This window comes from Phoenix dactylifera, chromosome 3, assembly GCF_051530095.1.
Source record: "Phoenix dactylifera cultivar Ajwa chromosome 3, Ajwa_hap1_PhDact_Kaust_v1.1, whole genome shotgun sequence".
In the NCBI taxonomy this organism is placed as follows: Eukaryota; Viridiplantae; Streptophyta; class Magnoliopsida; order Arecales; family Arecaceae; genus Phoenix; species Phoenix dactylifera.
In genome coordinates, this window is record NC_143192.1 from 52921501 (window position 1) to 52935771 (window position 14271).

The 14271-nt window shown below is 44.1% G+C and overlaps 2 protein-coding genes across 2 annotated transcripts; both read right to left on the reverse strand.

Annotated features, from left to right (window-relative positions):
* Nucleotides 1-721: 721 nt before the first annotated feature.
* LOC103706148 (uncharacterized) lies at nt 722-3458 on the reverse strand. Its single transcript, XM_008790161.6, has 2 exons — nt 3361-3458; nt 722-3195 (listed from the first exon to the last, which is right to left on the reverse strand). The coding sequence occupies exon 2, from the start codon at nt 2979-2981 to the stop codon at nt 1077-1079; it is 1905 nt and encodes a 634-aa protein (XP_008788383.4). The 5' UTR covers nt 2982-3195; nt 3361-3458; the 3' UTR covers nt 722-1076.
* Nucleotides 3459-12695: 9237 nt separating this feature from the next.
* LOC103706147 (chaperone protein dnaJ 11, chloroplastic) lies at nt 12696-13431 on the reverse strand. Its single transcript, XM_008790160.6, has one exon. The coding sequence runs from the start codon at nt 13374-13376 to the stop codon at nt 12843-12845; it is 534 nt and encodes a 177-aa protein (XP_008788382.3). The 5' UTR covers nt 13377-13431; the 3' UTR covers nt 12696-12842.
* Nucleotides 13432-14271: the final 840 nt, after the last annotated feature.

The following is a 14271-nucleotide window of genomic DNA, read 5'->3' on the forward strand; positions in this document are numbered from 1 at the left end:
AGAGGTTTGTTCCTTAAATGGAGGGAGGCTATCCCTTTCTCTTCAGATGCGCTTTTTATAGGGCAAAACCGTGCATTGGGAAGAAACTATGAAATCCCTTTCAAAGCGAACAATACCTCTGAGGAGAAGCAGTCGGCTCTACTGTCTGATACCAGTGGGGACGAGGTCGGAGGGCTGCAGATCCTTCCGTAGCGCGGGATGTATGGGCCGGAGGCCGATCTCTCTTGACCTCATCATCCTCCATTTGAAGGCTCCTGCATCCTTCACCTACAATTTTGGGAATCCTCTCACAACCACCTGTCAGAAGAAAGAAAAAACCAAAAATATAATAAATAAGAAAATTAAAAATATTAATAGAGTTGGGTTGAGTCGGATGCAACAACAATTGTCTGATCTCTAGTGCCATCCTTGGAGTGCCCTGCCAAGATAAGTCATATAGTACAGGAGGTGAGCAAACTTGTAGCACAACTCAAAGATATTTCACATCATAGGAAGGGAAATGCCCTGCCAAGATGAGTCATACAGTGTAGGAGGCGAGCAAACTTGTAGCACAAATCAAGATCTTTCACGTCCATGGAAAGGGAAAAGCTCCAGCATATTTCACTAGCAGAGATCGAGCACTGAAGTTGCATCAACTTAAAAAACAAAAAAAAAAAAGAGAGAAAGAAATTGTAAGGCTAAATTAACATAGTTTAACTGATATGCATCAGTAGAGCATCAGTTTACCATCTTGCATGATTATGCAAGCGACCACCAAAAGAGAGTCATGGGTGGCTTTTATAAAAATTGTTCACTTAACATACAAAAATTTATAACAAATAAGAGAACATTAGAAGCACACAAATCCACTCCATATACCCAGCTTACAAAACTCCTTAAATTGGGGGGGCCTAAAAGAAAGAAAAACAAAGACATCATCATCCCTACGAGAGCCAGCCTAATCACAGTATAGGTGTCCATGATTACTTGAGACCATAGCAAGAATGTGATGAGAAAAAAATGATGTACATGCACTCTGGTAGGTTTGGATGGCCAAGAAGAAGAAAGCTCGCACTGGATTAGTAATGGTGATTTTGTCATCTGGATCCTCTTGACTGATAGAGCTCCATCTTGGCTTTGGCCGTCGGCAGCAAGGAATCGACCCTGAAGTCCTGCACCATGTGGCCCTGCTTGGAGGCCCAGGCGAGCACCGCGGGGACTCCGGCCTGGGCGAGATCCTCGCTGTCGGGAACGTTGAGGGCAATGTGGCACAGCAGGATCAAGGCCTCGATCTGCAATTGTTCCCCGAGATACACGAGCTGGACCAGGTGCTTGGCCCCTCCGGCTTCGATGATGGCCTTGGAATGCTCGACGCGGAGGAAGTTATCCGTGGAGGCAAATTTGGTAAGCGCGAGCACCGATTCCCTCGACACGATGGCTTCCCTCTCGTCGAGCAGCCGCACCAGTGGGCCGATGATCCTCGTCTCCGTCGCCCGGAAGGTCCTCGACAGGCACCCCAGCGCGGTGATGCTGGGAATCAGAAGCTCGTCCAAGACGCCCTTGTCGACGATCCGGAGGAGCTGGTCGACCACCGCCTTGGCGGCGGGAGAGGTCGGCTTGAAAGCGGAGCGGCGGAGGTCGGGGTTGTCCTCGGCGACGCGGGCGATCTCCATGAGGGCCATGGTGGAGTTGTAGCGGACCTCTCCGGAGCCCTTCTCGAGGAGGACGGCGAAGCAGAGGAGGGCGCGGGACTCCGTGATGCTCTTGCAGATGGCCAGGTTGTTCTTGGCCAGCTGCCACAGCGCCTTGGCCGCCATCGCCTTCATCTCGGCTTTGGTGGCCGGGTCCTCCGAATCCCTCCCCTTGGTTCCGAATCCGGAGGAGAGGATGGGCTTCGAGGGGGGCACGGCGCCGTTGGTTGCCGTGGCGGCGGCGGCGGCGGCTTTGGAGCTTTTGGCGGAGGCCATGGTGGATTCGATCACGGAATGGATTTGGGACAGCGCATTGGGATGATGCCGGAATTGGCCGCCGCTGCTGCTGCTGCTTCTGTCGTCATCGAAACCGGGTTTGTTCGCAGTGGTGGCGACGACGACGGAGTGGATGGACATGGCCTTGGAGGCGGGGATGATGGAGTACTTGCTGTGCTCCTGGACGGTCTCGAAGGCGAGGTGGCCGACGAGGAGTCGGATGACGTTGTTCTGGGCGAAGAGTTCCTGGCAGGCGAAGTGGTTGCCGGCGAGCTCCGCGACGGCCCAAGCGGCGGCCGCCTGGGCGCGCATGGGCCCCCCGTCCTTCAGGAGCTTGGTGAGGACGGTGCAGACGCCGGCGTCGAGCATCCGATCGACGCTCTCCCAATCGCGACCGAGGAAGCCGAGGGCGCGGGCGGCGTTCTCCTGGCCGTCGACGTTGCCCTCCTTGACGAGGCGGAGAAGGGCCCCCACGCCGTCCTCCTCGATAATGAGCTTGGCGTAGTGGAGGTTGTCGCGGGCTAGGGAGGCGAGCGCGGCGGCGGAGTCGGAGCGGACGTCGACGGAGCCGGTGTGGAGGTTGGAGATGTGGTCCCAGATGAGGAAGAGGATGGGCTCGTTCTGGGCGATGGGGGGCAGCCCGAGGAACTGGTCGTCGTCGGCCCCCGCGGTGGAGATGCGGAGGAGCCACGAGACGTCGGCGATGGAGTTGTCGAGCTGGGTGGACATCTTGGCGAAGGCGGTGGCGGGGATGATGGTGAAGACGCGGCGCATCAGGCCGTGGGCGCGGCACTTGCACGCCAGGCCCAGCGCTTTCCCCAGGACCAGCTCGGTGTCCTGCATGATGCGGGTGGCGGGGCGCTCGTAAAGCTCCGCCCGCGCCGCCTGCCGGAGGAGCGCCGCCAGCTTCTCGGTCTTGGCCTTGAGCTCCAGGCACTCCTGCCGGCTGGTGTGCGCGTCGCCGGCCAGCTTGGTCACCTGGTCCGCCAGCTGGATCGGCTTCGCGAGGATCTGCTTCACCCCGTCCCCCATCATCCCTCCTCCACCTTCCCCCGTCCTAAATCCCCCACTACCACCTGTTGCTCCCGACTCCCTTCCTTTCCTTCTCCTTTTCCTCCGATCGATCCGCCGGCGTGGGACTGAATCGAGGACCTCGATCCTGGACCTTTTTCTCTGCAGAATACGGCGAGATAGATATTTCTCGATTTGGGGTCTTCTTGGAGAAGCTTGAATGCGATCTTCTCCTCTTCTGTTCTCCGAAGATGGGAGAGGAGGAAGAAAGAAAGACTTTTCGAGGTCAAACGCTAGTTTCTTATGCTCCACCGGGTTTTGTCGTCGAAGTGAGTTAATTTATTTGTTTATTAACTTTTTCTTTTTCTTTTTTTGGGAAGAGAGGAAAAGGAAACGAGCTCACCGGCGATTGCGGCCGGGGCAGGGGAAAGACAGCTTCACTCCAGTTCACGACGGTCCCGACTTCCACCAGCTCCAGGTGGGTGCCACTTACCTAGATGTAGTATTAATGGGACGGGCAGCTCTCATTTATTCCAAAAATCGTATGGATCACGCGCGAATGGGAGGCGAGAAGAAATGCAGCACAAACTCTTATTTTATCATATATATTTTTTTTTAAAAAATAAAAATTAGAGATTCTATCTACTAATAAGATGACCAATTTAATAATTTAAAATTTTAAAATATATATATGGTATTTTTTATTTTCAAAATATACTTTTGTTGCTAGACAATATACACATTTAGATAAATCGATATATTATTTTCAGACTTATTACACAGCTTTTGATCGGATGATACACATTTAGCAAATTAATCATTCAGCAACCCAATACATACCTACAAAAAAATTGATACATAATTTTCAGAATTTTATGTTCACCCGTACATATTATATGATGAAGCGATGCACACCTGTCAACTTCTTAATATATATTGCAATCTTCTTAGATACATATTTAATAATGATTCAATTCATACCTTAAAGTAAACTAATATACAGTCTTTGCTTTTTACCAATATATACTACATGGCGGAGTAATATACATCAAGTATATTAGTCAGCTAGGAAGCCAATATACATATTTAGGTAAATCGATACATAATTTTTAAAATATGGTGGTCATCAATACTAATACATAGTATGCAGTTTTTTAGTTTTATCTAATATAATAAATTATATATATATCATTTTTTAGATCTTATGAACTTTTAGGCATAAAGATTTTAGAAAAAAGAAACGAATTTGGAAGAGATGAAAAAGGACTCTGAAAAGAAGAGGGATGAAGAAATTTGATGAGAAAGAAAAAGATGCTGCACATGAATTATTTTTTATTTTTTAATTTCAACCGTGATGACCTAGTTAAGAGGAAAAATTTCTGATTTTTGAGTTTCTTATGCAAGATGAGTGGTAAAAAAGGAAAAAGAAAAAAAAAGAAAACTCTTGTGTCCGCGCCACATGATTTTTGTTCGATGAAGTTGAGGTACCCGTCTTAGAAATTGATGACGTGGCAGTTGTCCACCGTTGGTGGGGCAAAAACCGCACCGGATTCTCCAGGCATTCGGAACCAAAAAAAAAAGGGTGGGGCAGGTGGAGACTGATGCGTTGTCACGTCGTTACACGTCCAGCATCAAGCCATCAATGTCCGGTGGAAGTAGAGGAGCACACACTGCCACCTGTGCATGATTTGACGAGCAGTTGCCAGCTGGTTATGCGATTCTTAGGCATCTCGGCTAACTGTCCCTTCGGGCTGTGTAGGGCCCAGGTTCGGCCTAACCCGAGGCCCATAACTCAATTGAACGAATGACAGGCTTCTACCTATTGTTGGAGAAGGGCCTGTCTGACTTTGGACTGGCATGGCCTGAAGGCCCACAAGAGCAGACCATGAGCACTTCGCTCTTGGAGGCCCAAATAACTAGCATGAACATCGCGAGTTGGATTAACTGGATAAGGCCAAGGTCAGGGTGAGTGGGGGATATCATCTTGTATTGGTTATGGTTGGATTGGGTTCATATCAACTGTTTACATGGTCCATCTCCAATTAATGACCCTAGCCACTGATTGGAACTAAAATAGGTTGTTTTCAAGTGGATTTCATTTTGGAATAGGGTGGATATCAACTTGGTTGTAATATTTTGAGAAATATGATGGTAATAGACTACCATCTTGGATGGAACTTCGAAACTCTCCGTAAGAGGACATGGTGCCAACCAGGTGAACAATTTTTGTTCGCTATCCCAGATTGGACCCAAATTCTTGTTACTAAGGCCCACTTAAGCCCAACACTACCCACAAAAGATTAACCTCAGCAGGATTTTGACATCCTCGAGCGTTACCCAATTACCAAAGCACCGCCTCTTGTAATCAGCGCATTTTACCAATCGAGATATGTGTGCACTTATGTACACTAGAATCATTATGATATTTAGCTATCTTAATTTCTCTGTATTGATATATATAAGTGATAATGCAATGGAGGTTCGGTGAAATACCGCTTGCGATGCTTTACCGCCTTCATGCGTGCCCGCAATAGAGGTTCGGTGATCATATGTCACTACGTCGTCACCTAGCCTCTCTGTGCCCCACGCCACTTCACCACCTAAGCATATACGAGGGTTGTAGAACGGCATACTACCTGAAGTAGATCAAATGTGTCAATCCAGAATTCAGAAAACATACATAAAATGATGATAGGTAAAAGATGTTGGAAGAAAAAAATTAGTCAGAAAATAAATTTATTAAAAAAAAGGTCGAAATAATAAGTTTGAATCTTCTCGAAGAAAACTTCATGCCTCTCCAATAGGCCTTTCAAAAATTCTTCCAACCATCTTTAAACTCTCTCTCCCCTTTATAAGAACATATACTCTTTCTCTCCCACCATAAGATAAAAATATCACCATTAATTTCACTCTAACTAAAAAATAACTGAAGTATATTAAGTTTAAGATTTAACTTAACTTGGATTAGTATTAAAAAGCAAACCATCCTAACTAGAATTGGAATAGAAAACTAGAATAATTTAGGAATAAAATTCAAATATAAATACCACAAATAATAAACTTGAGATAAGGGTGAGGCCACCGCCGTGCAGGCGTGCCGACTGAGGCCACCCGACCTTCCTGCTTTCGCCACAGACGCATTCTAATGGTTAGCGTCACATACTATCACCATAAGAGGCTACCGATACACGATTGGGTTGATGGGCACTGTTCCATCTTCTTCTTCTTCTTTAATTTTTTATTTAATTGAAAGACACTGCCCCATCTTTAATAGTTGCCAAAAGTCCAGGGTCCTAGAAGTTAGTAAATGAATACTAGTGGAATCCGTATGAAAGACAGGAGGTGAAATAACAGCCAGTGAGAGACTGAGAGTGGAGCTCTTACGTATCCAATAAATAGGGTGGCTTAGCCTCCGGTTATCTTAAAAAAACAAAAACAAAAGAAGAAGAAGAAGAAGAAGAAAAGGAAGAGTAGACCCAATGCATCTCCACCCTCTTTTTTTGTCTCCACTTCCATTCATGTGGTTTCCATGGGAATGGGTTGGCATTGTCCTGTTACAAGAGCGGTTCAACCTTTCCAAGAACTTTACGGTCCGGAATCCAGCACCCACTCAACGCTACCAGTTTTGCATGTGAAAAGACAAAGTAGAAAAAAAAAAAAAAAAAAAGCTACCCTCCTTTCTCTCTCATCTTTTTAAGCCTTCTTATCAGTCCTTTTCTTGGCTCTGTTCGAGAGAGCATTTGCCGACCTATTTAGGAGTTCGAATGAGTTCTGATCCTCTCAGGTTCAAGGTCCGGTTCGCAGTTTTCCGTGTATGACGGGACAGCCCGTGATGCATCGGTCCGTACATCGCAGGAGTTTCTTTTTTTTTTTTTTTACATCAGCAATCTACCAGCCAGTGCTATTAAGGAAAAGTATACTTGGTCAATGGTGAAGGAATATCTAACTTTTTAGCCTAAAATACCTCTCCAATATGCTGAGCCGCATGGAAGATGACTCAGCCAGCAAGCATACATGCATGACCTAAAATGTGTAATGCAAGATGCTTTTAAACAGCCTCCATGTTCGAAGAACGATCAATTTTTGCATGAGGACAGAATAAAGGCTCCGTCCGGCAGCTTTGCATAAAGTGTTCAGACTCTTTTCTGTTTGCACCGGACAATGACTCGGAAATATCTTGCTGAATGCTACAAAAAAGAATTTTAGTATCTTTTCCATGTCAAAAAACGCAAATACCTTGGATTCTTTTTCAAGAATCATCTTTTCATCTCTTTCAGCAGTTTATTATATATCTCTTTTGGAGTAGGTTACCGAAGGACACCACCACTTTTACCAGAAAAAAAAAAAGAAAAAAAAAAGAAAAAAAAAAGAAGAAGTAGAAGAAGGACACCACCACCGTAGCAAACTTATTTGGAACACCTAGGTGCAGCTCACTATCTGGCATCTTTTTCATGTAGGAAAGTTGATTCATGATATTGATTGCTTATCTAGATGCTCGAAAAGAGGTACACTTTTATTACACTTAAACTTTATTAGTTTTCATATCAAGAAAACGCCATGGGTGTCTTGTCTTCTTACGCAACTATTTTAATTTTGTCCTCGGAATATAGTAAAGCTTTTATTGATGCAACGTGAAACACATTGGTCCCTCGTCATGTGAGACCCAAATCATTTAAAATAAATAAAAAAATAATGTGGCAGTTTTCTTTCACACAGCCATGAACGACCTTATCTTGTTAGAGTACCACAACAACGGGGAGTGAAAACAGTAGAATGGGGAGGTCGATGGTAAAAATATAGAGAAGTTTTTTTAAAAAAATATGCTATTTTGCTGCATGATCGAATGGTTGGTTTTATTTTAATTTTAATAAAATTTTAATATATTGTTTCTAACATTAAGAACTACAAATTGAACGGTTTGACCTTTAGAAAGTCTTTTCTATTGAGTATTTCAAGTATCTACATTAGGTTAATTTGGTATCTAGCCCTAGGTGCCATTGCCCCCCTTGCTTATGAGTTGTTGGCGGTATTAATGCATAGGGGCTTCAATGTAAGCCCAATCCGGATAACTTCAATGACAAAAATATTAGTAGGATGGTGATAATAGGCAATGCAGTAGGTTGGCACAAAAACATTTTGTGGGGGCCGGGTTGCTTTGGCAACTTCTGTGAATGGTATAGTTCGTGTTTTTTATTTTTTTTTCGGTAAAAAGAGGAGCTGGAAGCTGGATTCCAAATAAAAATAGCGTCACAGAGTATGATAGTTACAACATTTAGAATTAAAAACCATACATCCAAACTCAGAAGTTAGATAACTTAAGCAGGGCTACAACACAAAACAAATAGGAATAACCAAAGCCTAAAGATGCTGAAAATATACCTCCCGGCTGACAGCAATAACATGAAAGAAAGGATGCTGTGGTTTGATTATGGATTCACCCAGCCCATAAACAAGCATAGCAAATAGGTCAGCAAACAAATAAGGTGGCATGAGGATCTTGCTGAAGTTTAAGTATGCATCAAACACTACAGAAAAAGTGAATTTTTTTGGTATTTTTTATATCCTTTATCGATGCTTATAAGCGTCGGAAAATATCCTACTGATGCTACCCGAAGCTTCGCAGAAGCGACGTTAGTAATATTTGAGTAGAAAATGTTTTTTCCGACGCTACATAAAAGCATCGGCAAAATCCAAAATTTTCCGACGCTTATTAAGCGTTGAGGTATGGTGCTTTAGCCGACGCAAATAAGCGTCTATCACCTATAAGCATCCCACAAGTAAACAGTGCAAAGGGTCCAAGAAGATGCAAGGCAGCATGAATATATGTAGATGGGGTGACATGAGTTTGGCAAGATAGAAAGGGAACGACCACCACAGCAAGCTCGCATACGATTTGCCTTGAACCTAATGCGAGTGTGCTAAAGTGGAAGCGGTCGAAGCATTTACAAGAAAAATTTTTACTTACATATAAATAGATCTCAGCTGTCAAAACTTTCTTAAGCCCCTGTCAACATATACAGTTAACATTGATTGGGCTTGCGTAATTTAGCACGTTGACTGTTGTTATAATCTTGAAGGAAATCCTTTGACCGAAGTTTGGATATTAAAATTTGTTCGATTTCCAATCAACTTCTAGGCTCAAATATTTTGAATCAAAGTTGAGCTCAAGTTTTTAATTAGTCAGTTTGGCTCGACACTACTCGATAATAAATATGATGTTATACCATCTATTCTTTATGGGGATGCAAACAGGTCAGGCCGGATCAGAATGATCCTGACCCAACCCAATTCTTTATTTGAGTCCTAATTTTGGACCCAAACCCAGTCCAATAGAAGATCGGATCGATCCACTGCTATAATTTTTGACTCAATAGGTCATTCGAGTCGGATTCATGTATAATCCAAATCCAACCTAAAAAAATAAGATTTGGTTCGAGTCAACCCATCTATGACTTCAGAATTTATTTGCTTCTCCGTGAGCTACGGTCTGTGGGCACAAATAATTTTACAGCTTCAGGTCGTAATATTAAAAATTTAAAATTATCTAAATTTTGTAAATAAGTTGGGTCCAATTTTAGAATCTAATCTAGCTCTATGGGTTAGATCTGGTCTAAGCCGATTGAATCGGTTAACCCGCCCCTTTTGCCTTAATTTTTTTCTTAATATATATATATATATATATATATATATATATAGATATAGAGAGAGAGAGAGAGAGAGAGAGAGAGAGAGAGAGAGAGAGAGAGAGAAGGGGGACTAATTTTCCAAATATTAGTCCGATCCATCAGGATGCGTATCGTGCTCGTGCATGAATTATCGTGATCAGGTACCACACGCACGCTTCTCCACGACGAAGCGGACGGCAAATGGATATTTTTTTTTCTTTTTTTGGTACATGGACAAATTGATGTTGGCGCGGGCGCCCCAGAGATGCTCCCGAGTCCTGCGCCATTCACCGTAGCTTTCGGAGGGTAAAACAAACTCCGGGGGACTAAATTCATGATGTCGTTGATGCCATAACCCCAATATACACGGCACCGACTCTATGAGATGGCCCAACCCTCTCATGCCATATGGCATGAAGCCTTTTCTTTTAGTAATGTGATTGGGACCCAGAGCAGTACCCCTTGCCCAAAACAAAAAAAAAAGGAAAAAAAAAAAGCCAAGTCAGGCTGAAGGCTTGTGGGTGGATAGTGTCCTGTCAAAGTGTCAATTGTCCCTATCAGTCTCCTGTGACACCCCTTATTTTTATCTTTTTCTTTCTACCCATGCGCCCCACCATCATGTAGTGGCCATTTTTATGCTTGTGATGACTCATTGATCGACGCAAAGTCTCCCTTGATTTGGATTGCCGATTGGCCATGTTCTAGAAGCTTAGAATCCTTCCAAAACCCTAGTTTGGAAGAGCTGATTGCAAGAGGACCCATTAAAAGCAAATCGGTTTATACATGAGGACTTGTTTGTTTACATTTCAGGAAAATAATATGAATAAAAAAAAACTTCTTATTTAGTTCAAAAAATTTTAAAATAAAAAATAATATTTTTATAAAAATAAAATTTTTGTATTTTATTAAAAAAATTATAAAAAATATACAAAAGCTACTTTCTACCAATTAAAAATTAATATTTTTTAAAATTATTTTTAAGTTATCGAAATTTATAGACAAATTTTTTTTATTAAAAATATAATAGATATTTTATATAATTTTTTTTAGAAAAATAGATACACAATCAAATATAAGTCACTCATAATTATTTTTTTATTATCAATAAAATTTGTTAAAATTATTATTATTATTATGGTGGGTTGGCTGCTCAAATTACTCTCGCATGAGCACAGCTAATTACATCTCTATCAAAAAAACTACAAAAAGCAAAAGGAGCTTAAGCTTGCTGGGTCCATAGAAACTTTCCAAAATACTAGGCAGCGTTGGAGGTGACCCAATCAGCCGCTTGGTTCACCTCTCAAAGAATATGCCTGATCTAGATGGCCTAATACTTTCGTGGCATCCGACGCATGTTCTCATGAATTAATTTTTTATAAATAATATTCAGACGAAGAAAAATTCTTTCCACGAATATGTCCTCAGTATCAATACCGCATAATTTATTGGAATAAAAGTGGGGACGCTGCTGGTTCCGTCTGGACGTAGTAGAGTAGAAGTCACCCCTTCCAGCCAATGGCGACCCCACCAGTTTTGATCCCCCAACAACTCTTCTTATCTTCGTCCATGCCGGCTGTGAAGTCCAATGCATGTTGAGAGTGATGGGCACGGAGACCTCTCGGGGGCCAATGGAGGCTGGGATATATTACCGTGGATAGAAGATGGGTGGAGTTCGTAATCACTTCTGTCATCGCCGAAAGACTCGTTCCGGAGCCACGCCACCAACAGGAATGGCAAGCGGCCTCCACTTACAGTTCGTCAATCTCTTATCTTCTACAGTGACTTTTTCTCCTCGCCTCTCCCTCTCTGTTGACTCGGCATTCACAAGGGAAGCTCTTATGCATTGCTCCCCATCATTCTCTGCTTCTCGCACGCTACCTTCTTTGTTTTGCCCTGCCATGTTATTATATGAATTATTTGAGGATTAGAAATGAGTAGATTGATGGTTGCTTACGTTTTGAGAGATCTCGAGCGATTTCCAGAGGAAAAGAGTGAAAAACACAAGAATTCTGGTTTGACAATGTCTTCGCCGCTAGATCGGATCGAATCTAGATTAGATTGAAGTGCAGGATCTATTATTTCTTGTAAGCTAATTTATCAAATAAAAAATGAATTTATAATAGATCTGGGATTCAAATTTGCAAACGGATCAGGCTAGTAAATGCATCAAAGTTCTTGTCAGGGCAAAGGGGGTAAGAGTAAATCCAAAGTGGTAAACTGATATATTTTCAGTCCTATACTCAAGGTTTAAAATCCTTTCTTGATTCTCGAGATAGGACAAACTGCTTATGTATGTCAGTTTTGTCATGTACCTTCTCCAATCTTTCTTTCTTTTAATGCGGTAGATGATAAATTGGATATAAGAACAATTGGCAGAACAAACGAACAGTTGTATGAAATCAGCGCAATGATGGATCTCCAAAAAATGATAGAGAAAAGCACCGCTGCGGACATCATAAGTTGATGTAGGAAAACAGTACCGCTCCACTTGTTCAGACATAAACCTGCTTTTTATTATCAGGAAAAAAGGGGAGGGAATGCAATGCTCTCGATCTTTTTGAGATCCTACATGGATGTTGGCTTCTCCTTGGTATCTTTTGATGGAAAAAAGTTGGCTTGGATCGTATGTCTGCGAAGTGTTGAAACAGAGCCCACAAGAAGAAGGTTGGGTCATGGGTGGGTGCTGCATGCCACATAAATCTTCTTACTCTTTTCGTGGGTCCAGCACTCTTCGTAAAATTAGGTTTCTTATAACTTACTCGTGCATTGAGTTGCAATACCTTCCACCGAACTAATTCAAACTATGCTCTTAACCAATTCCAAACAGGAAAATCAAAAAGCCAACCAAAAACACAGAGAAGAGAAGAATTAAGCATCTCTTTTTCTACTACGTTATGTTAATAGTAGTATATCTCATATATCAAATCTCATAGATGAGGAAGGGTTACAGAACCGGGAAGTTTTTTTGCAAGCAACTACCAAAAGAAATCAGAAGAAGAAGAAGGTGGTCGTGGCAGCTTTATACTATGTTGAGCTTCCATCCACACTCGCCACCTTAGCCTACTAGATCCGTCCAAAGACCGACGACATCATCTCACGGCTCCGGCGCCCGCACGTGGCTACAGATCTACCGCTAAAATTGGGACCTATAAAAAGGATTAGATCCTTCCGTCCGAATCCCATCGGACGGCTCCACCGGTCTGGATCCCGATCGGCCGATCTACCAGCACTGGTCGGTCTCCCAGGTCCGACGGCCGTAGCCGGGGAAGGACGGGGAGCGGGAGAAAGCCCAGGAGGAGGACGGCTGCGTCGTCGGGCGGCGAACGGCCCGGCGGTGGCGGCCGAGGAGGAGGAGCTTGCGGTCGTAGTCGGCGCGCTTGTCGGGATCGGAGAGGGTGGAGTAGGCGGCGTGGATGCGGATGAACTCGTCGGCCGACGTGCCCTTGCGGTCGGTGGCCACCACGTCCGGGTGGCTCGCGCGCGCCAGCCGCCGGTACGCGGCCTTGATCTCCTGGCCGGTGGCGTCGGCGGGGAGGCCCAGCACGTCGTAGAGCGAGGCGACAGGCGATGGCGCCGCCGGGGAGAGGGCGTCGGCGGGCCGGCGCTCCGCCGCGGCGGTGTACGCGGCGGAGATGCCCGGCGAGCGGAGGGAGGTGGCAGAGCGAGGGGACGTGGGAGCAGCGAAGCGCGGGAGAGGAGGGGCGATCCGTAGGCCAAGGAACTGGGAGGGCGAGGCGATCATCGGAGCAGTCATCTTAATAAATCCCGGAGGCGGGGGCGATGGGTTCGGCGACAGGATGCGAGACCCCCTCCTTTATAGAAGTGGGGATTGGGGTTAACCGTGGTTAAGAGTCAACATAGAAAGTAATGATAAAAATTATGCCGAGTGTGGTTAAGGGAATAACTTTATCCGCGGATAGCTACAACTTGGCTTGGCGGAGTCAGCAGTTGAAGGGGTTGGAATAGTTAGGATTGTAGCCTTTGCGGCACGGTAAGCAGTAGGAAACGAATCGCTCGGGGCGCCGCAACCAGAGCGCTCGTATCCTTTCAGTACAATGCCTGTCCAAGTGGATCCTATGAAATACCACCTATTTTACCGTAGAGAATCGAGACACATTCATGGGGTTTTATTAGTGGACAAGTAGACTGTACAGTTTATTCAACAACTTGAGAGGATCCAAACTTGCCAGAAGGATGAAGGATAAGCTGGGGTTTTTTGTTGAAGGATCCAAACAATGGAGGAGGACAAATTCCATTTTAGATATCTTGGGGATTTTTTTAGTGTACGAAATATTTTTTTTATTTGTCAATGGCTTTGTTGAGGGGTTCCAATCTACATAATTGAGAGGGCTTTGATAAGGAGAGTGGGGGTTCAATGCGTCGCATTGAGGTGGCTACGTGGATAAGCGACAGGAGATAGATGCGAGGGGAGGAGGTGTGAGAGAGAGTGAATGATTGTGATTTTCTCTGTGGGGGTATAGAGTGAACTGGTTGTTGGAAGAAGGCATAATGAAGGAGGCAAGTGGTCCAACTGGTAATATTTGGGTTGTTGGAGAGCTTAGGAATTCCAAATTTAGCATAAAAATATCCATTTCTTAGAATTTCTTGTCCTCTATTGGCTAGCTAGTATTTTAAATTTTATATTTGGC

Bases quoted from the DNA above. Each gene is read 5' to 3' on its own strand.
- LOC103706147 (XM_008790160.6), bottom strand. From the start codon at position 13,376: ATGACTGCTCCGATGATCGCCTCGCCCTCCCAGTTCCTTGGCCTACGG.
- LOC103706148 (XM_008790161.6), bottom strand. From the start codon at position 2,981: ATGATGGGGGACGGGGTGAAGCAGATCCTCGCGAAGCCGATCCAGCTG.